Raw genomic sequence first — 24,295 nt, 5'->3', positions numbered from 1 at the left:
CCAAACCACTTCAAAACACCCTCTTCTGCTCTCTCAACCACGCTCTTTTTATTTCCACACATCTCTCTTACCCTTACGTTACTTACTCGATCAAACCACCTCACACCACACATTGTCCTCAAACATCTCATTTCCCAGCACATCCATCCTCCTGCGCACAACTCTATCCATAGCCCACGCCTCGCAACCATACAACATTGTTGGAACCACTATTCCTTCAAACATACCCATTTTTGCTTTCCGGGATAATGTTCTTGACTTCCACACATTTTTCAAGGCTCCCAAAATTTTCGCCCCCTCCCCCACCCTATGATCCACTTCCGCTTCCATGGTTCCATCCGCTGACAGATCCACTCCCAGATATCTAAAACACTTCACTTCCTCCAGTTTTTCTCCATTCAAACTCACCTCCCAATTGACTTGACCCTCAACCCTACTGTACCTAATAACCTTGCTCTTATTCACATTTACTCTTACCTTTCTTCTTCCACACACTTTACCAAACTCCGTCACCAGCTTCTGCAGTTTCTCACATGAATCCGCCACCAGCGCTGTATCATCAGCGAACAACAACTGACTCACTTCCCAATATATATATATATTAATTACCTGATCGCCGTTTCCCGCATCAGCAAGGTAGCGCCAGGAAACAAAGACCCATCTACTAATATACACACACATACATACACGCTGATAAACGTACATATACATACATATACACATCAACATATACATAAATATACATGCACAGTCATATGCATATATACATAGCCACATTTGCTTGCCTTCATCCATTCTCGGCGCCACTCCGCCCCACAGGACACAGCATTGTCACCCCCTGCGTCAGCAAGGTAGCGCAAGGAAAACAGACAAAAAAGGGCCACGTTCGTTCACACATTAGCGGGTTACTGCCCGGAACAGGCAAAGAACAGGCTCAATCGCTCATGACCAATCACTAGCTGTCATGTACAGTGCCCCGGAACTAAATAACCCTATCCAAAACCTGGCTTCCCAGACCTTTCCACGATTTCCCCAAACCGTTTCATATGCACTGGTTCAGCCCACTAGTACATCACCCCCTATACACATTACTCCAAGTTGCTGTATCCCCTGTACATATCACCCTCCTGCATGTTCAGACCCCAACATTCCAGAGCATCTTTCCATGCGTCCACCTCTTCCTCAGTTTCCCTTTTCTCCTTGTTCCCTTCATTTCCCGACATGTGTACCCTCTTAGTCATCCTCTCTATACAAGCCATTTCAGCACACCCTTTTCAGTTCTCTCATATATACTCCTCTTAAGACCACACCTCTCCTTTCTTACTATCACGCCCATCTTTTCTTACTAGACTTGACCTCTTCACAACACATACTGTCATCAAAATATTTTGTTCCCAACACATTCAACCTTTTCCATACTCCGTAAACACTCTGCAGCTCACTTCAGTTCCCATGGTTTCAGTCGCTAGCATGTTCACTCTCAAGTATGTAAAACACTTCCTTCAGGTTCTTTCCAGTCAAACTAACACCGCAACAAACCAGTTGTTCTTCCCTGTTAAACCTTAATTAATCTTGCTCTTATTCACATCATTAACCACCAACCCCCAGGTAGAAATGAAAAGTTTACCCCCGCCTCACACTTCTGCAACGTCTCAAATATCTCCCACCGGCCACAACCACAACACTCACAAAGCACATACAAAGTGCATTTACCTACACTGAACATCAGCAAAGCTACTGATGACAAAGTTGACGATGCATGTAAAATACATAGAAGACAAGCAGTTTGGCTCCGTGTTCAAACCTGCGCTGTATATGAATGGAGCGATCTAATATTCCCCCTCTCTGATAATTATCCAGCAACACGGTAGCCTAGGGTATTTGGGCACTGCATCGACAAAGAACTAGTGAGATGATGGAAGTGTAAAGACACTTGCGGTAGTGCGTACCGGTATTTCTTGCGTTTGTAAATCACGGGAAGAGAGTTCCATTCGCTTTGATCAACCTCTTAACCTTGCGCATATGCTCCATGTCTTTACTCTTACGTGTACACACACACACACACACTAGCTTAAGCCGAGCACCCATATACCGACCAGCCCCAAGGAGATGAACAGCCGGGTTGGCTGAGGACTGACTGCTGCTCCCAGGATTCTTAATCAGGCGGACCCTTGCGTGAGTATTGTGTGGGAATGTTGCTGGCAATGCTCGAATACGGCACCTCTCGTACAGGTGGTGTCATAATGTGTGAGTTACGGCGCAGAGTGAGGCGTGAGGGTGGCGTTGGTATGCAGGAGGAAACCATCAGTCAAGGGAGATGACGCACAATTGTACCTTCCTTCGTGGAACAACCGTGCCACTGGTGGAGCAGTAACCCCCGCACGACGTTGGGAAGGCTACTCGGGGAGTTGGGCCAGGTATGGATACCCAGCAGTCAAGCCGGGAAGGCGGGGTGGCGGGCTTCTTGCTCTGTTTTACCAGGGGAAATATTTCCCCACGAGCGGGAAATGCAAAAATGTGACTTCTGTACAACTGTTGCGGCACCGATCATAGGATGTGCGATGGGTGCACAGTAAACCAGCGTCTAATAACGAAAGTCTAATCGCCATTTTCTGAAGAAGAGGCATTGACTGACAAAAAGCGGGGCTAGCTTACAGTACTATCGGCTACGTAGGTCGCTACTAAAGGACATTTTCCCGCCTTAAAAACGGTTACTATAATTATCATTACTTTGATCAACCCACCGCCGGACTCAAACGTACCTAAACCTGAAGTGTGACACATTCCAAAGTGAATGCGTAACCAATAATTCCAAATCGTGTGGGACATCATATTTCTTTAAACGTAATTATGTACTGAACTCTGGTAGGAATACTGAATCATTTCGAAATAATACTACAACAGAATATTCACACAATAGGTGGGTTCCTTGATTACTAAAACGGGCCGTTAATGAATATGAGGCTGCTGTTAACTAAAAACAAAACGTTCCGTTACCTTTACTTCGTCAACTTAATAATTCTAACCCAAGTAATAGAAATGCTTCCATAAGTCGCTCACACACACACACACACACACACACACATATATATATATATATATATATATATATATATATATATATATATATTTTTTTATACTTTGTCGCTGTCTCCCCCGTTTGCGAGGTAGCGCAAGGAAACAGACGAAAGAAATGCCCCCCCCCCCATACACATGTACATACACACGTCCACACACGCAAATATACATACCTACACAGCTTTCCATGGTTTACCCCAGACGCTTCACATGCCTTGATTCAATCCACTGACAGCACGTCAACCCCGGTATACCACATCGCTCCAATTCACTCTATTCCTTGCCCTCCTTTCACCCTCCTGCATGTTCAGGCCCCGATCACTCAAAATCTTTTTCACTCCATCTTTCCACCTCCAATTTGGTCCTCCTCTTCTCCTCGTTCCCTCCACCTCCGACACATATATCCTCTTGGTCAATCTTTCCTCACTCATTCTCTCCATGTGCCCAAACCATTTCAAAACACCCTCTTCTGCTCTCTCAACCACTCTCTTTTTATTTCCACACATCTCTCTTACCCTTACGTTACTTACTCGATCAAACCACCTCACACCACACATTGTCCTCAAACATCTCATTTCCAGCACATCCATCCTCCTGCGCACAACTCTATCCATAGCCCACGCCTCGCAACCATACAACATTGTTGGAACCACTATTCCTTCAAACATACCCATTTTTGCTTTCCGAGATAATGTTCTCGACTTCCACACATTCTTCAAGGCTCCCAAAATTTTCGCCCCCTCCCCCACCCTATGATCCACTTCCGCTTCCATGGTTCCATCCGCTGCCAGATCCACTCCCAGATATCTAAAACACTTCACTTCCTCCAGTTTTTCTCCATTCAAACTCACCTCCCAATTGACTTGACCCTCAACCCTACTGTACCTAATAACCTTGCTCTTATTCACATTTACTCTTAACTTTCTTCTTCCACACACTTTACCAAACTCAGTCACCAGCTTCTGCAGTTTCTCACATGAATCAGCCACCAGCGCTGTATCATCAGCGAACAACAACTGACTCACTTCCCAGGCTCTCTCATCCCCAACAGACTTCATACTTGCCCCTCTTTCCAAAACTCTTGCATTTACCTCCCTAACAACCCCATCCATAAACAAATTAAACAACCATGGAGACATCACACACCCCTGCCGCAAACCTACATTCACTGAGAACCAATCACTTTCCTCTCTTCCTACACGTACACATGCCTTACATCCTCGATAAAAACTTTTCACTGCTTCTAACAACTTGCCTCCCACACCATATATTCTTAATACCTTCCACAGAGCATCTCTATCAACTCTATCATATGCCTTCTCCAGATCCATAAATGCTACATACAAATCCATTTGCTTTTCTAAGTATTTCTCACATACATTCTTCAAAGCAAACACCTGATCCACACATCCTCTACCACTTCTGAAACCACACTGCTCTTCCCCAATCTGATGCTCTGTACATGCCTTCACCCTCTCAATCAATACCCTCCCATATAATTTACCAGGAATACTCAACAAACTTATACCTCTGTGATTTGAGCACTCACTCTTATCCCCTTTGCCTTTGTACAATGGCACTATGCACGCATTCCGCCAATCCTCAGGCACCTCACCATGAGTCATACATACATTAAATAACCTTACCAACCAGTCAACAATACAGTCACCCCCTTTTTTAATAAATTCCACTGCAATACCATCCAAACCTGCTGCCTTGCCGGCTTTCATCTTCCGCAAAGCTTTTACTACCTCTTCTCTGTTTACCAAATCATTTTCCCTAACCCTCTCACTTTGCACACCACCTCGACCAAAACACCCTATATCTGCCACTCTATCATCAAACACATTCAACAAACCTTCAAAATACTCACTCCATCTCCTCACATCACCACTACTTGTTATCACCTCCCCATTTACGCCCTTCACTGAAGTTCCCATTTGCTCCCTTGTCTTACGCACTTTATTTACCTCCTTCCAGAACATCTTTTTATTCTCCCTAAAATTTAATGATACTCTCTCACCCCAACTCTCATTTGCCCTTTTTTTCATCTCTTGCACCTTTCTCTTGACCTCCTGTCTCTTTCTTTTATACATCTCCCACTCAATTGCATTTTTTCCCGGCAAAAATCGTCCAAATGCCTCTCTCTTCTCTTTCACTAATACTCTTACTTCTTCATCCCACCACTCACTACCCTTTCTAATCAACCCACCTCCCACTCTTCTCATGCCACAAGCATCTTTTGCGCAATCCATCACTGATTCCCTAAATACATCCCATTCCTCCCCCACTCCCCTTACTTCCATTGTTCTCACCTTTTTCCATTCTGTACACAGTCTCTCCTGGTACTTCCTCACACAGGTCTCCTTCCCAAGCTCACTTACTCTCACCACCCTCTTCACAGGGAATATGAAACACGAAAAGTTCCCAAGTGCACTTTCGTGTAATAATCACATCATCAGGGAAGACACAAGAGAGAAATATAACAGTCAGTTGATGTACATCGAAGAGACATCGTCTCTTCGATGTACATCAACTGACTTATATTTCTCTATTGTGTCTCCCCTGATGATGTGATTATTACAAGAAAGTGCACTTGGGAACTTTTCGTGTTTCATTTTCCCCGAGGACTCATAGGCATATCTTGATCACGCGCAAAATTGTGATCCTTTCCAATAAATATATATATATATATATATATATATATATATATATATATATATATATATATATATATATATATATATTCTTTTTTTTTTTCCATACTTGTTAGCTGTTTCCCGGGTTAGCGAGGTAGCGCTAAAGAGTAGACGAAGAAAAGGCTTCATTCGCTAACATCCGTTTTCAAGCTGTCATGTGTAATGCACCGAAACAACAACAGTCCCCTGTCCACAACCGGGCCCCACAGACTTTTTCGTGATTTCCCCCTGCTGCTTACTATGCCATGATTCAGCCCACTGACGGACGGCAAGTCCTGCCATGCCCAGGCTTCGAACATGGTTGGCTCGTGTGTGTGTGTGTGTAAAGGGATAAAGAAAAAAGAACGGTTGCTTGAACTTAGACAGCCATTCAGCTAAAAATGTACAACTGTGATATTCCAGGACAGATGGGTCATAATAGTAACTCGTTGATCAACCACAAAAGAGCTTACGATCAAGGTGGGGCTGGATACTTCAACTTTTCGGATGAGCACAAGAATGAGGTACGTTTATCTACCTAGTTAAATTGGGATATATGCATGAAGTTTTACAGGCAAATTTAAGGGCTTAAGCATTTGCACTTATAGGTAATTACTTGAAAGGAAGTCATGACAAGTTACACGTTGGTTCAACTGTACTGATGTTGTGGCTGACATACATTGTGTATCTAACGGTGAACATTAAGGAATGATCAGTTTCTCGTCGATTGAGTTGCAGCATTATAGTATCTGACTAAAAGATTACTAAGCCATTTCCATGCTTGGCTGCGCACTTGTTCATGCACTGTTATGACATTCACAAAAGCAGGTATGAGGCTCTTCTTGTACCTCCGTTCAAGCACTGGTTGGTGCAAGGGGAGTGTGTTGACGTACTCCGGTCATCGTAGACTAGGGCGGGAAGATGTCTCGGTGACAGGGTTGAGAATAGTACTGGCGCTGGTATATGTCAGTGTCATGCTGTTTACTCTGGTCGTGACCGCAGCGCTGACCCTCTTAAGACCACTCGAAACCATTCTCACTAAGACGATGGGTCACTAGTTCACTGATCAGGGGATCGGAGTATATATGTCAGTGTCATGATGTTTATACCAGGCGACCGCAGCTCCGACGCTCTCAATGCAAAGACCTCTCGAGAAACATTTTCGCCGAATTACTGGTTCACTGGCTAAGTAGTCTAATATATCTTTCACTGTCAAATCTTGTGTGAAGATGGGAGGTCCAATCTGATGCAATTTAATTATCTAGCTGGGAAGGGGGAGGGGGTTTGAGCAGGGCGACAATTGACCTCTGGCGGCTCGAGGGTTGAAGGTGTGTGTGTGTGCGCGCGCGTCGATGCGTGTCAAAATCTTAAGTAGGATGATTATCACGTCTATGCATACTCTTTGTAGTCTGGTCGAAACCTGTAGTTCAGAGTATAGTTCTCTCTGAATAATAATAATAATAATAATAATAATAATAATAATAATAATAATAATAATAATAATAATGATAATAATTCTTTAGGTACCTCAACATTTTGAGCACGACCCCTGGATATAACAGCGAGGCCATCATACCCAAGGGTCGTGCCGTCGTGTCGTGTGCTCTAATCATGTCGTCGTTCTCAGGGGTCGTACTGTTGTCCTAAGATGGTAAAAAGTGACTCTTAAGATAAAGCCTGGGAGGAAAGTGGTTGGCAGCGGAGGTAACGAGACTTGGTGGGGTCTGTGACCGACCACAGTAAACAAGTTCACATCAACTCAGTCTAAACAACATTCTTCCTCGCGTCTGTTTGTTTCAAACTTTTCCGTTTCTTCCTCCCGAACTGCAGTTTAAGACTTAGAATTGACACATCAGTGTTGTTTTTTTAAAATCCGTATAAAGTGCAAGTTTGGAGAAAGCATCGAAGACCTATAATGAAAGGGAATCCATGACAATCTGTTTAGGTTCTTTACCAATAATGTTCATATATTCGTATCTGGCCCCAAAGGTAAGCACGTCACAGTCCGATCTCACGGTATCTATAGAAAACGGTGAGGATAGAGAATCAGAGATAATTACACCGCCTGCGGCTGTAGTTTCTGTAAGATCGAAATCGGTGCGTGTGGCGGACTGTTCATATTGTACGGTCGTAACGTAATCACTAATCGTAAGTTACAATCTTCTCTAAACTAATACTATTAGGCTGGATCAAAACGGCAGCACAGTCCTAGCCCTGCTAGTGGCGAGCCGAGAGAGAGCCGTCCGTCTAGATACCCTGCGTTATGATATTTTCAGTCGGGCGAGAAACATACCCCTCCGGCGACCATGTTTACACTTCCTCCTGAACTTAACTTACCGTTAAGGCGACGGGGCATTGGCACCCTCATGTTGACTCGGCTGCTCCTGGCCTCCTTCCTTAACACTCACTCACTCTCACTTCTGTATGCCCTCATACCGCCCTCAGGCTGTGACGGGCTCCGACGTGCCTTTTCCTGCAGGCTGCTTAAGAAACACAGATGGGTTTAGAGTGGTGCTGACGAAGGAGGATAACTGTGTCGGCTGCTGCTGTCACCACAAGCAGCAAGGACACCACCACCATCACCACCACTACCCACCTCCCTAAAGCCTCTCTAACTCTGGCAAGTCCTCACACAACGACGACTACCGGGGTTCCCATGCACAGGAACGCCGGCGTCAAGGGAGGTCACCAGATGTACATGCAAGCGTCACCACGACGGCTGTTCTCCAGTCACCAGCAGGAACATTAGGGTCACCAAGGCTCCCGGTGTCGCACGTCCCTACGGCCGCTGTTTCACAGGTCACCAGTATATTGCAGGTGTTACGTGACGGATGTTATCCTGTGTCAACAAGTCCTCTGGTACACGACACCAGGAAAGTAGGCGCTACGTTTGCGGCTGGTGTGACGGACCTCTAGGCCTCCTCCCTCCGTGTGTCGCACGCACACAACGGTTGTAATTATCACAGTTCACCAGGACTTTGAAGTGTCAGGGGTTACCATGACTGCAAGCACAAGAAGTTAACGGAGCTGTTTAAGTGTCAGGGGGTCACTCTGGCTGCACACATCAGCGGTCGCAAGAACTGCAGACGTCACACGTAATCAGATCAGGTCAGTGGGAGACCGAACACTGCGACATTACGGCGTGACAAAGGGAGGCTCCGAGAGGGCCCCAGCCGTGCACCACAGGTGTAGTAGGCTCTGTGTGCACCAGGTGGGTGTCCATCCCCCACCAAGACCAGTGTGAGTCACGCTGGCTGCACCAACAATCACACTACCCGCTGGAGAGGGATAGAGTGACGTGGTGGGAAGCAGAGGGCGTGTCAGTGTAGGCTAAAAAAGCCGCTGAGTGTGAGTGGCGGCAAGACCAAGGTACACAGCAGCCTGGGCAGCGGCGTGAGCACCTTCACCGTGGCCAGAGCACGTGACATGGACGGCAGGGTGAGCACGTCCCAAGTAGTCTGGGCGGAAGCGTACGTACCACGTGGTGTGGGCGGGGCCGTGAGTAGGTACCACGAGGAGTGGGCGACGGAGCTTACGTACCATGTGGTGTGGGAGGCGCCGTGAGTAGGTACCACGTGGTGTGGGCGGCGCCGTGAGCACGTATTAAGTGGTGTGGGTTGTGACCCGAGCACGTAGCACGTAGTGCTTAGTGGTAGCGTACCGGCGATCCTCCTAGTGATACGTGGTAGGAGCCAGGGTCCTGCTGCCGTACATAATAACGTGGTACTACCCGGCGGGCGGGGGATTGCTGGGGACTGACGGTGGCCCAAGACGGAACACACAGGCTGGGCCGCGCTCCTCACCCAGGCCTCAACACAACGTCACACACGCATGTCACGCGCTCCAAGAGGGGGGAAAAATGTTTTAAAAGCACAATACACTTCACTCCAGGGTAGAAAAACAATAAAAAGCACCAATCTAGCCTCAAGTTTTCAGTATCGGCAAACTGCAATTCACCAGCGATTCTTCAGGGCAGTGCGAGGCACGAATCTCTCGGCAGTGACGAGCACCAGTAATAGTAATTCACCGTGCAACTGATCAGTGAAGGTAACTGGTGTAGGGAGAGTAAGGAGGGGAGCGTGGCGCCAGGAGCGGGAGGTACAGTACACCTGCGAGTGTGGGAAGGGGGAGCACTGCACCAGCCTCCCGCACGACGTGGACGGCACCTGACACCCCGAGAGCTGCTGCTGCCCCGCCCCCACCCCGTCGCCACACGTGAAAGTTTACCTTATCCAGAGCCTGCCTCCTCCTCCCTCCCTCACCCACCACCCCCGTCAATACCACACCCTCACCTCCTGCACCAAGGACATGTAGCTTCCCCAACATCCACCACACCAATAACACGCTTGTTCCTCCTACAGCAAGCACACGTAACCTCTTTAACATCCACTACATCAATACCACACTCATACCTCCAACATCACATCAATATCATACTCATACTTCCAACATCACATCAATACCACGCTCATATTTCCAACATCACTCATACTTCCAACATCACATCAATACCACGCTCATATTTCCAACATCACATCAACATCACTCATACCTCCAACACCACATCAATACCACGCTCATACTTCCAACATCACATCAATATCACTCATACCTCCAACACCACATCAATACCACGCTCATACTTCCAACATCACATCAATATCACTCATACCCCCACCACCACATTAACATCAGATTCGTACCTCCTACACCACATCAATACCACACTTATACCTCCTACACCACATCAATACCACTCTCATACCTCCTACACTACATCAACACCACACTCATTCCTCGTACAAGACGCTCACGTAACCTCCGTAAAATCCACCACATCAATACCACACTCGTACCTCCCAAACCATAGCAATACCACACTCATACCTCCAACACCACATCAATACCACACTCATGCCTCCAACACCACATCAATACCACACTCATGCCTCTTACACCAAGCTCACGTAGCCTCACCAACAGCCACCGCATTTATACCACACCCATTCCTCCAACCCCAGGCCCGTACAGCCCACGACAGAACACCCACCCTAAGGCTTACTCCTGGTCCAGGCTTGTTCTCCCCACAACACTGGCAATGCCCCGGCCACGCCCACTCCGCTTATCACTGCTACCACCACACGTCCCAAGCTTCGAACACACACCACTGTCGCACTTGCAAGTGGTGCACCGAAGCGTACGTGGCAACGCGCTCAACAGGAGACACACGGGGAGGGGGAGAGGTCGAGGGAACCACTATAAATAAGCCGTGGCCAGGGCATGCGGGCAGCAGCAGGTACCACTGCCCAACACGCCCCCTACACAACCTCCAACACACCTTCTCCATTCCTAGCTTACCCGAGGCTTCCGTTTTCCCGTCCCATCACGCCAGCGTAAAGCGTTTGGCAGCTACTGTCCCATCCGGTCACAATACAAGAAAAAAAAAAAAAACCTGGCAATTCCTATCCCAACCCGTCATCCGTCACAACAATGTAAAGCCACAACACAGTGCTAGTCGATGAAGTCTAGCTGCACACCACCTACTGACCACCTCCATCCCGACTGTTAGAGACTGGATCTGTGGCATTCTCTCCGTCGGTCGACATTCACTCGTCTATACACGCTGGTTCATACAACATACAACCAGGACACGTTGTATTACTAACAAACCCGTCAATCATGACTCCCTAGAGTGGAGACTACCTCACTGAGAAGCTATCCCTTTCCCAAAAGACAGACTCTCCCACTTCCTTCCAAGCTCTTCAGTTAGGTTTCCCCTTCCATTCTTATTTCTCTATCCCTGTAGTGTCCTCACATGTTTCACTTAAAGCCAAGCTGGCCTCGATGAAGACTTGTCTGTGACTGGTGCCTTCTAGACACACACACACACACACACACACACAAACACACACACACACAAACACACACACACACAACACACACACAAACAAACACAAACACACCTAAATTCACCCAACACCCACGTAAAATCAATCACACACACACACACACACACACACACAATAAAGCGTTCTCCCCGTGAAATCAAATTAAACATCTGACAATAAACAGAATGAAAAATCTCCTGTGAATGGAACTACACCAGCAAATCAACATCATTTTCGGTGGAGGTTTAACGGCAAGTATCAAAATGTACAGGATAGTAATATTCCGGCAGCCACATTCGTGGGCCACGTTAAAGTTGTTATTGCAACCCGTTTTCCATAAAAACAGTCATTTGTTTTTAATTAATTCCTTCTGCCTTCTCGGATTACGGTCCCGAGGCGGAAACGCTATCACAGGCATGAAAGGGCACAGCATTAAATGCTATCATAAGCATGAAAGGGTACAGCATTAAATGCTATCATAAGCATGAAAGGGCACAGCATTAAATGCTATCATAAGCATGAAAGGGTACAGCATTAAATGCTATCATAAGCATGAAAGGGCACAGCATAAAATCAGTTACCGTCCAGATGTTCGAACGCACCTCCACACTCCATCACACTCAAAACACAATATCACACTCGATCACATTAAACACCCCACCTCGCACTCGATCACTCTACAAACACACTTGATCACACAGTGCGACCGCAACCTCACCCTAGATCACACTGCGACCACACTTTCACACTGGATCACACTAAAATCACGTCTTCACAATCGCTCACATTACAAACACACACTCTCACTTGATCTCATCTCAAACCTTCGTCACTCGATCACACTAAAGATACACTTTCACACTCAATCACCCTACTACAAACACACCTTGCCGCTGGAAACTTCTTCACACTCTTTATCACACTAGGGGACGAGACTCGGCAACAGAAAAGAGACAGAAGTCAACCCAGTATTGGCTAGAGAGAGGGGTGGCTCGGTCGACCGGTGTGTCTGGTACAGAACTCGCAGGACACGCAGTCGAAACCCAGTGGGATGGGTGGAAGTAATTCCTCACCCTCCTTTTAACTGACAGGATGGCCACACATACCGTAAGATCGTGTAGGGTTTTTAAAAATCATCTCTGAAGACCTTACAAAAAAAAAAGGTGTTCAGTTTATTTCGACTGGTTGTCATACCTTGACACTGACGGCTTGGACGGAGTTCAAAAGTCCACATCACCGACCATTTAAACCAACCCACGGACTACGATAAACAACCGCCATGTAATATCCTGTACTTCCGCCAAGCTTAACTCTCCGACACATCCAATATCCTGATCAGTGGCTATCCACTGAATACGACAGGGTACGATGGCACGATCTTTCACCTCAGGGACCAAGTCAGAGGCCATCCCGGGCCATCATCATACTCAAAGAGTTCGTACCGTCGTGCTCAAAGGGTTGATAATGTCCACTGTTCATGTTACCCGCGTCCTCAACACGATCACTTCCGTCGTTCGTAATCCTCTCGTCTTTAAACAAAAACACGACCCTTTCCTTCATCCAAAGACACCGTCATCTGGCAAGCGAAGCATTATGTCGTACGGGCGTACCCAAGTCTCAGCCATACATATATAACCAGCATTCTTTCAAGCCAACTGACAGCCATACATTTATCAACAAGGTACTGACGACTGCGAGGAACACGGCTCTCACCTTTCTACCGACGAGCCGAGGACCCACTGTGTCCTACAGACACAGACAGTTTAATTAATCATCTCTGATCCTTTATCCTTACTACTCGCACTCTATACGTACCAAAATGCGACATACTTGTCTCTGAGGCCAGGTACAAACAGGAGACCATTATTGGGCAAAAGGATTCAAATCAAACTGTTGTAGATTCCCTCTGACACAGGTCTCCGAGAGCATGATAAAGCTGACGGTTGAGCCAAACTTGCCCTCGACAGAGAGGCTGCTGAACATAGTATTAGGTCGTCCATTAAAGGTTCATCTTTTCATGCTGTAGGCTCCAGCCACGGTCAAAAGTCCACATCGAGGCTGGACTTTAAACGTACTGAGAAAAGTGTAAAAAGAAAGGGAGAAATAAGGGAAAAGGAAAAATATTGAGTTTTGGAAGAAATGTAATATCTGTCTTGTGAAAAGGGGTATATCGTAGTTGATTGGAAAGACATGAAAGGGGGTAAAGAGTTCCAAAACTTCGTTATGTATGGGAAGAAACAGATTTCACATCGGCCCACCTTTGAGTTGCTACAGGCCACACAGTAAGCACGAGACACAGCAGATAGCTTCCCGATTACATCGTGGTCTAGCTATCGACGGTGGCACACAAGGAGTCAGCTCCCGGGAGCAGAAACCAGAGTAATATCTATAAAAGAGGGAAAGTGAACCAACACTGCAGCGTAGGACAAATGGGTCAAGTTTCCAGGTGAAACAAATTGGTATGAACTCGAATCTGTCTAGTTAGGATGTAGCACTATAATGCCTCCTCGAATGTGAGAGCAGTACCCCATATAAGGACCGATCAGTCCTTCGAATGACTGGAACAACTGTACTCAAAAAAATAGCTCACAGCATCTGAACAAGACTCCCTATTTCTTAGAAGAACAGACAAAGCTACAGTGTAACGTGGGACTTCCTAGAGAAATCAGATGTTGCGGCGAATGGTGGAATTATACATCTACCAAAAACAGACGAGAAACCTGTGAGAGGTTTTAGAAAACAACGGGCAAAAACTCGGGGTTTTCGAGGCACTAAACTTAACCAGGCTGCATCTGCCACACTGGGAAATCCTACCCAAGTACAAAAAAGGGTTCTGACGAGACGAGATGCAGATCGAGCGAAGAGAAGAGGGAGCGGATGTGAATGAAGTTGAGGAATGCAGCGTTGAGTCGTCCGTATATAAGTGCATATCTGGTTATTCTAAAGAAGAAAGGAAGTCGTTGATAAAAAGGAGGAAGAGTGTAGGAGACAGGACTGAACCCTGAGGGACACCACTGTTGATAGGGAAAGAGGGATAGGCTGATCCATCACCAGTAAGATAGATCGGTCACAGAGGGCACTGGGGATAGATAGAATGAGGGTCGACAATCAAATGAGGGGGAAGCGGAGACAAAGATGAAACCCCGACGGACGCCATACCCTGTCAAAAGCTTTTGATACATCAGAGATTGTAAATAAGAAAGATCTAACAAGTGTATATAAAGCACATAGATGAACCCAAGTAGGCAACTGGGGAGTTACTTTCCATCATAATCATTTGTGTCAAACAAAACTTGTGGAGAGAAAGTACACAAAATGATTAGTACACTAACAGATCCTGTCACTACTACACTCTAAGCTAACGGTGGAAGCGTTGTCATATGAACTGTAAAGTTTGTGGTCCGAGATACAGACACGAACACTGTCTTAGACTGAGTGTAAACTGAAACTTTCATAATTGGGATACATGCAAACAAACAAACAAATGGCGCAACACTTCAACGATCATTGATTACTCCAAGTTCTGAAAATGTGTTCAATTTTTGCATCCTGTAGACAAGCGGTAGCTTTAAGTAAGAAACCAGCTCTGAAACATCTAATACTATCCTCATCTGGCCACTGAGGTCTGACAAAGACCCTTGGTGACCTCTGTAATCCTTTTTGCGCTACCACAGCCTCACAGGATAAGCATGGCTGGCACAATAAACCAGCCCATGATAGCGGCAAAAACTATACTAAAGTGGGTCCTTGGGGCCCGCTCGCGCCCACCTGTTACCCTCCTGTGTCCATGTATTGTTACCAATGCACGCACGGCTGGCCTCTACACAACGTTTGTTTAAGTACCTTTCGTCCACACAACCACAGAAACGTGTGTGTGTGTGTGTGTGTGTGTGTGTGTGTGTGTGTGTATATATATATATATATATATATATATATATATATATATATATATATATATATATATATATATATATATATATATATAAACACACACACAAACAAAGCCTTTTAAAAGATCGTACATGAGGTATGACGTGGTACTTCAAGTTGTAGCCTACTGCTGCTTCGCCATACCCTCCAACCTACTAACATAATGGACATGTGGGTTTCATATACGAACATCCCAGCCAGTTAGGACAAACACCATGCTAACGAATCCCATCCTAACACACACACACACACACACACACACACACACACACACATACCGACCCCATGGGAACATGAGACCAATCATAAAATGAGCTTCCTCCGTGTGTATCACATCCACCCAAACCCTTCCCTCTGTCCTAATATCAGGGTGTAGGAAACTGTGTAACTCTGCACAAACTTACCGCAAACGTGACCTCCACACGATACCTGACACCTTGCAGGTCTTGCCCAACACCAGCCTGGTGGGAAATGCTGCAAGCATCAGGAACTCCCGCGCAACGCGACCACTGGGGAACAACAAACACTTGAACCCACCAAAACATTAAAGCGTGACGCCTGGAGCGTAACAGTGATCTAGGAACGATTCACATCACGTTTTGCATTATCATACGTCACCATAAGCCGGTTTCAGATGGCTGTGCTCTATCCCCGTATTCCTTACGTATATCGTCTGCTTGTCATGTCTTGTCCTCCATAAAATGCGGGGAGGAAATCAAAATGATTAAAGTAATACAAATAACCACACAGAAAACACTCAGTGGCGACACAGTTATGACAGAGCAAACATGTAGCCTATACACCATAATACCATGCATGGCTGTACCGTTCCTCTGCGTAACGCACATAATCAAGGTAAACCCGAGGACACCTATTATGGAGAGAGTAAACAACGTACGACAAAGAAAACGTCCAGATAACAACTTTCCCCCGAACAACCAACCATCAAGCCGACCGACTTTCACAACAATGATGGTGGGAAGAAAGGAACAAGAACCGCAACTAATCCCCGACTGTCACAGGGAAACAAAAGGAAGACGGAGAAAAAGAAAAAAGTCCCTCCAGGGAGCCGCGCAGGAGCACCACACCGACAAAATGAACCCCGAAGCAGGACACGAGAAACTTGACCCGAATAGAATCACAATACGACGCGTCTTCCCCAGTTGTGTTGTGGGGCGTCTCCAGACCTCCCCTGAAGCGGTCCAGAGAAGCGAATCCGAACCAGTTTGGTCGAGTCTGTCGTGCTTCTTACGTATTTGCTGAAGACTGATCTTTTTACTTCATCTTTTTGCATCCGAGACCTGCGTATTATTGGCGAGAATCTTATCATGCAGTGGTAATTTAACAGTATCAATGTTATGGCAAGCCTTCTTCACGGTCCAGCGTCATACAAATACATACACAAACACATGTACCAGTAACGTGATCACGGCCAGTTACCCGCCACCATACCCCTTCTGGCGGGAGCAGCAGAGCCGGGTGGCTGGCGAGGACGATGGCAGCCTGGGATGAGGTGCGGCCGGCGCCACCTCACAGGGAGGGATCAGCCTATCCCCACCCACCCACCGGCCACACTCGTGGCTACCCCACTACGCAGGAATGCACCAACCCACACCAGGCGAGGAACTCGAAGAATCTATATGATGCCTCTGTAGCCCAACAACAACAAAAACGCTCCAAGTTTTACGTTCCCGTCTCAAAATTACTTAGGTCGCTATTTCCCACGATGTGCAGCCTTCAGTGACAACGACACGTATCATGAAGCACAAGAGAAACAGTTAAAATGTTTACAACATAAGAAAAATCACAACAATAGAGAGAGAGAGAGAGAGAGAGAGAGAGAGAGAGAGAGAGTAAAATATGTAAACATATTCTTCTGCATCACGTAGTGTTCGACGGCTAACAAAACAGGTTAAATTTTCATTCTGTAAAAATCACTGAGAAAAAAAAAATTTCGTTTTGCAAAAACAAAAGCAAAACATTTCACAAAATCCTTGCCACTAAACCAAATTTCACACTATATTCTAAATGCACGAAACAGGTCTAAACAATTCTAAAACATCAACAAATTCCATCTTGTCTTAAACTACAAAACAAAGAAAATCCATACTACGTTACAATAGCAAATATATCAATCAGTCTTTATGGTAGTGGGACTAAAACAACATTCACACTATGACCGTGCCACCGAAACAGAACTATGTGAGCGAAACAGAACCGTGACAGTTAAACAGAATTACGCCACTGAAGTTATAGAAAAAAAATCATTATGCTATTCAAGAGTGTGTGTGGGTGGTTGCGACCAGCGTGTCCCCGGGAGGCCATCACGTTGACCGTCACGGGAACACTAGAGTTAGTGAACCATACTCCCAACAATACAGATAGGATGGAGGAAAAGATGAGGGAGGACGTGGAGGATCCATGATGGAGGCTGTCGTGGATGAGATGGCGGCAAAGAGGAGAAAATGACGAAGAGGAGAACGAAAGGAAAAGAAATACGAGTAGAAGGATGGATGTGAAGAGTAGAGAGAGGAAAAACTTAAATATTTTCCTCCTAGTCCAACACCTCCAGACTTACAGATATGGGAACTGACGTCAGCATCAGTGTCTAGATTTTACCAGAAAGTTTGACATGAAAGGATCGCTCATATAAGTCTTCTTTAATCGTGCCATCAAGTCTCTTCCGTTTACCAAAGACTATTTTAAATTTTGCCGCTGTCAGCAGTTAGATTATTAGGCAACCTATAGTCATGCAGTGAGCGGTAGTGTAAAAAGAATTACAGAGGTCACCATAAGGTCTTTGTCGGATCTCAGTGAACATATAATGATGAAAAAGGTTTTTACAAAGTTGGTTCACAACGTAAGCTTTCAGTCTTTCATAAACTAATCTCCAGGATAAGAGCAGATTTTCAAGGACAGATATTAACATAATGATGACGTGCCACTCTAGAAGTGCTTGTTTGGATCCATCTCTAAGACGGTTCTATTACAATTCAAAGACATCCTTCTAAAGTGTGTCCGTATCTCTGGCCACATACTTTGCAATTCAAATTACTAACATTTCAAGAAAAGCTAAAGTGCTAAAAGTAGCCTTAACCTAGAAATGTAATCTACTGATGTTTTCACTCTCCATACACGTACACTTGATAAAAAAAAAAGTATCTTGCAAATTATTGAGTGAAACAATATGACACTCATAGACGAAGGATTTTGAGAAATGCCCATTAGTGTGGCTTAACTTTGGTAGGCCCTTGTTTTATTTTCATGTATATACTTAAGTTATGCGGGGACATGAACTGATACTTTAATAGTTCCTTAAAAAATAAACTTAACGACTTGCAGGCCCATTCTAATCACTTTGTTCTGTCACAATCACAAGAACAAAAGGTCACGATGGCCTATAATACAAACATTTTTTTCATTACGAAGATATGAAAGTGGGACATGTGAAGTTTACAAGACGTGTGGATCCCGGTCAGCTGGGGGATACGTAGGGGCGGTGCGCACCGCTCGGGGGTAAGTCTACACAGCTGCCAGGCGTCACGCGCCAACAAGCCGGGATAATAGGATCTTTCGGAAAATAATTCAGCCTCGATAATAAATGCTTCTATTCGCGGGTGTAGTAATACCGTTAACAAAACATCGTGCAACATCAAGGTAGGCCAAGATGACCAAATGTAAACGGGTATAGGAATGAATCTGCTAGGTGTAGTGACTCGTATATTTACGTAAGCGACCTCAGAGGAACGACGACCCTCGAACGTACCGGTACGTGCGACCTATGGATACGACGCCCACCAGCGTTATCTCTCATGTCCCATGCCAACTGCCTACGTTATGATGGTACTCTATTACTACCACTGCCGACACCATCCACCACCACCACTAACTACCACAAGCGACGCTACTCTGAGCCTGATCCACGAGCAGCCTGGATCCGACAGCCTAGTCAAGTAAGTCACTTAGGGGATGTGTCAGCCACCCACGCTCCCAGCTGTGTTCGGTTACCACGAGTAAAAGAAAAACAAAATGCGAATACGAGTTATCACTACAACGTGTATGTCAATAATACATACATAAAACACACAAACATATAACTGCATACAAGAAATACACGCGCATATGACCTACATGCATAAACATGCATACACTTATATTTCGCTTTCTTTCACTCATGAAAGAAATATATGGAGACAACCATGCTGGACGTGGCTGCCTGTAACATATTGATCTGAGTTCATATTGATTTTTGCCACAAGAGCGGCGAGTTTACTGTGGGCTCCTACCGTCCTCTAGAGATCTAGAAGAGACACACAAGACACACAGTGCACAAATGGTCCAGGTACTGGGCCTCAATGAATGAATGATATTAAAAGTTGCCTAATGAATGAACTGCTTACATGGACTGGGCAACAATGAATAAATCATTCAACATATTACACAGTTGTGAACTGTATACAATGGCCGAATAATACTGATTGGAATATATCTTTACTTGTATCTCTTTCTCGAAAGGACCCTAATTTGAATCGACGATCCTACACCTCCAAGGCTGTGTTACTTCCAGTAGCAGGGAAATGATGGCCTCCTTTGAAAACGATTCGTTCTTCGACGAGACTGTACTACTCCCTTATGACAACACAATGAAACAGCCTAGCCAAAGTGACTTTTCGCTCACAGTGTAACCACAAGCAGGCGGAGTCCGGTAGCACCAACTGGATTATTGAACAAGGTATGTAATAAGTTAACTATTCACAACAGGCAGAGTTAGGATATTTTTCTAGTATGTACCAGAGAACTGTGTTAAGGGTGAAATGTTTACGCGTATATAAGGAAATACACACAACAGACCACGGAATCCTTTCGAGTCTGTCTATGAAAGCAGAAGAGGTAGGCAAACAGAGATTAGTAAACAGATACCAGTAGTTTAAGGAGATATTCATATAAGAATATCATGTAGTTCACAAAGAGGAGGCGCAAGGAACGTTAGTCATGGATTTGAGGCGAGATGTCGTCTTCTTTAACGTATTTATAATGTTGCTGTCAACAACTCGACTTGGTAAATCATTCCATACGTTGATAATCCTACTGAACAACAATTTTACATCATCTGTACCAGAATGTCTACCCTTGAGTTTATATCCATTCCTACGTGTGAAATTATGCAAATCTAGCTTCAACTAGCTGGTATGTTAAGATTATCAAAGCCTATGATAATACTGAATACCTGTATCAAATCACCTCTTTTTTTTTCTTTTCTAAGCTAATCAAGTTTCAGTCGTGTGGCTGGTTCTCAAGCGATTCGTTTCACAGTCCAGGGATCATCTTGGTAGCTCGCCTCTGAGGTCTCTGCATTCATTTTCTTTATTTATTTATTTAAGAAGAGTGATCAAAACAGAACTCAGGATTTAAGGTGGGGACACACCAGTGAACTGTAAAGAGTATTAGATTCTTAAGTTGTCAGAAATCATATCTAGGTCTTTTTTCTCGTGTACCTTTTGTTTGTAGCTCAGGAAAAATCAATGTAGCTTGCCTTCTGCTTTCGACCAACCGATGTATAAAACTCTGTTCTTATCGATATCAAAATTCATCGCCGGAGCCCCCAACAATTTGTCACCTTGCAGCTGTATATGTTCAATGATTGTTGTATACAGTAATGCTCAGTAGAAGTAATCTATAAGGTCACTAAGTTTACAGGAGTTAAGTACAACGCTGCTGCCGGGTGTAAGGGTAACTCCGCTCGCAAAAATTTACATTAGGTCTATTCAATATCAGGAAGAGAGAAACTTCGATTAAATTCTACATTCCTGCCAGAGTTGGACAACAAGAACATCAAGGTATCTGTCTATCTATCTATATACATATATATTCTATATATTCTTGCATGATGGGAGGCATTTCCCAGCGTCGATTTCCCCTCTATCTTGAGCATTTCGTTCAAGTTCTTTCTCAAATATTGTCTTTTGGCTTCACGCAGATAGACCTGAGTTATAATCATTTACATCCTTCTAGACGTAAGTTCCACAGCTGAGTCATCAGCCCCACCATGCACATGTGAGGGGCTCTAGAGAAACACAGCATTCTTACTCCATCATGGGTAATTTTCTTATGCTTGTGCCGTGCTGCAGGCACAGGCATAATAACCTACCATCATCTCTCAAGGGAGTTTAAAGCACTTAGCGAGTAAATAGAGTCACTTGCAATCTGTCTTTTCTGAAGACATTAAACAATTTCAAGGCACCGTGAATAGCAACCAGGTCAGTGCTGAGGTTGGATGCCCAGTTGTTGATCCTCGCTTACTCATTCTGGACATCAGTGTGTTCTAGACATCGAGAGACCATCACTGTTTTAGACATCTAGAGACCATCAGTGTGTTCCAGACATCTAGAGACCATCAGTGTGTGTGTGTGTGTGTGTGTGTGTGTGTGTGTGTGTGTGTGTTACAACAAAACCCAGCTGGCAGTCCTTGTGGTACGTATGCTGTTATGAACCATCTGTTCAATAGGCACCGGTAATCTGCGAGAGATTACATTCGGTGCTGATCTGCGTCGCTGTGACTAAGCGCGTCACATTTGACTCAACCTCAGCCCAGGCCGTGACCCGAGCCAAGGCTCTGGGTGAAAGGAAGGAGAGGAGAGGGGGGGGGGGGGGGACCGTGATGTCAAAGGGGTTAATTTCCCATGAGGCAAGGTTAGTGCAGCTGGTGTCTCACATGGGGAAGTTCGTGAATGCCTCACACACACACGCGGTCGACCAGCACACCCGTGGCGGTACTCCTCACCGGTCAAGTCATCCTGAACATTTACGACTTCCACCGACATCCACCCCTATGTCCTGCCTCTCTTCCCCAGCCCCGGCCCTATCACCGGCATGCCCATCTCTGATTTACCCTCGCCTGTATATCAGTCCGTTCTCCACCCGGCTAAGCTGCACCAGGCCAGTCAACCAGCGACCGTGCGGGTAGGAGCAGAGCAAAGAAACGCCAGAGATGGTCCATGTACGGCACAGTGTGTGTGTGTGTGTGTGTGTGTGTGTGTGTGTGTGTGTGTGTGTGTGTGTGTGTGTGTGTGTGTGAGCCTGTGACATGTGTGGTATGGTGGCTGGCGGTGAGCAAATTCTGGGCCAGCACACAGCATCACAACACCGTCTCCCATACCCACTTCCGCGGCCCTAGACCATCACTTACGACCCTCTCTCTAAGCCCCTTCTCCCGCGTCTTTCCTCGTATCCAGCACGACACGACATCCTGGTGCTGGGAAGATACGAACCCCGTGAGTCACTTGCCAGGAAAACGTCCTGCAGTAGAATACAAACACAGAGACCAGGCAGGATGTGGAGTTTATACGTAGGCCTGCGGGCCCTGGTCTCACACAGCCCGGGTAAGTAATGTAGTTTTGTTGGAGACCAAGCTGTGTGTGTGTGTGTGTGTGGGGGGGGGGGGTCCTCTAGACCTTTACCTCACCACCCTCCACCAGAAGCAGCATCATCTATACCAATGCCTCACCACCCTCCACCAGAAGCATCATCATCATGTACGTCCCGACGTCAGCTTCCGCCAGCAGCCAAATCATCTAAGCCCTTGCCTTTTCCTTCACCAGAAGCATCATCAACAAATCCTTTCCTCACCCTCCACTAATAAAGAAGTAGCCTCGTCATCGACTGCGCTAGACAGCCATATAAGCCAGTAAGTAAGTAAGTAAGCGCTACTTAGGTGTTTTCCAACTTCAGCGCTTCCCAAGTCGTCTTCCCCCATTACATCTCACTGATACTAAGTCATCACGTCCTCCTCTGGTATCCTGGGCCGGCCTCTCCCTCCCTCACCACACCGCTAGTAATATCAACACCTACTCTAATAACAACCCACCACCCGACTAAGATGATGTAAACACAAAGGTGATCCTCCTGCCTGGCTGTATCAGGACAATGGTGCACACCTCAAAGCAAGCACGCTACACATACCACACGCCTGAGCGACAGAGAACCCAGTCGTCTGTCTGGCTGCACAAGGCGGACGGTTCGCTGAGGCCAGCGGCTGCGACTTCACCTATCGTCACATCTGCGGCGCCCCTTCAAGACGTATGTGTGTGTGTGTTTTCTGTAAGACCATGTAAACCACGAGATATTTTTAACTTAATCTAACCTTAACTACCTCTGATACGCTACACCACCATAACCACTCCTTTACACGTGCGGCGCATATCACCGTCCCGGGCGGAATAATCCCAGAGGGTAATCCCGAGGCACGTCCCGCCACCCGGAGCTGGCTGGGTGATGCGTCGGCCACCAGCTGGCTTGCAGTAGGTCAGCTGCTGTCCTCCGCTGCGACGCCCACGCTGCACAAAACACTACCTTACCTTCACACAAAATATGGAGGCCATGTGACAAATGCACGTATCTACTATATAAAGGGTGAAATCATAAGCAGTTTATAATGATCACTAACAGGAAGCCTCATTATGATGGTCTAGAGTTAGTGTGGAGGGACATACGTTGGCACCACACGATGCCATTTCATTCACTTCCACTGGCATTTAACAGCGATGTCGCAGGTTCCAAGTCCTCCGTGCGAGACGTGGCTGGTTGATGGTGGAGGCGGTGTGGGTGTGGCATGACGGGCGAACAGGAGGAAATGTGGCACATTGAGATCACGCGGGATGGACAGATGACATGGGTCCTGATGGTCGGTCCATGATGAGGTTATCTGTGGCCATAATCTCATTT

The 24,295-nt window shown here is 45.9% G+C and overlaps 1 protein-coding gene across 11 annotated transcripts in view; it reads right to left on the bottom strand.

Annotated features, from left to right (window-relative positions):
* Positions 1-24,295, bottom strand: part of Abl (tyrosine-protein kinase Abl) — a 400,776-nt gene that overhangs the window by 130,143 nt on the left and 246,338 nt on the right. The window contains exon 1 of one of the 11 annotated variants that reach the window (XM_071664775.1): positions 8,094-9,803. The exons of 7 other annotated variants lie outside the window; for them this stretch is intronic. In XM_071664775.1, the coding sequence (XP_071520876.1) occupies positions 8,094-8,124 (31 nt within the window). In that variant the 5' untranslated portion in view covers positions 8,125-9,803. Of the gene's footprint in view, positions 1-1,713; positions 2,049-2,096; positions 2,217-6,604; positions 6,721-8,093; positions 9,804-24,295 lie in introns of those variants that run through there. 3 more of the 11 variants (XM_071664779.1, XM_071664778.1, XM_071664777.1) reach the window with 3 other exon arrangements.

This window comes from Panulirus ornatus, chromosome 9 (genome assembly GCF_036320965.1).
Source record: "Panulirus ornatus isolate Po-2019 chromosome 9, ASM3632096v1, whole genome shotgun sequence".
NCBI lineage: Eukaryota > Metazoa > Arthropoda > Malacostraca > Decapoda > Palinuridae > Panulirus > Panulirus ornatus.
The sequence above is the reverse complement of the archived record's forward strand: the minus strand, read 5'-3'. Positions and strand labels throughout refer to the sequence as shown.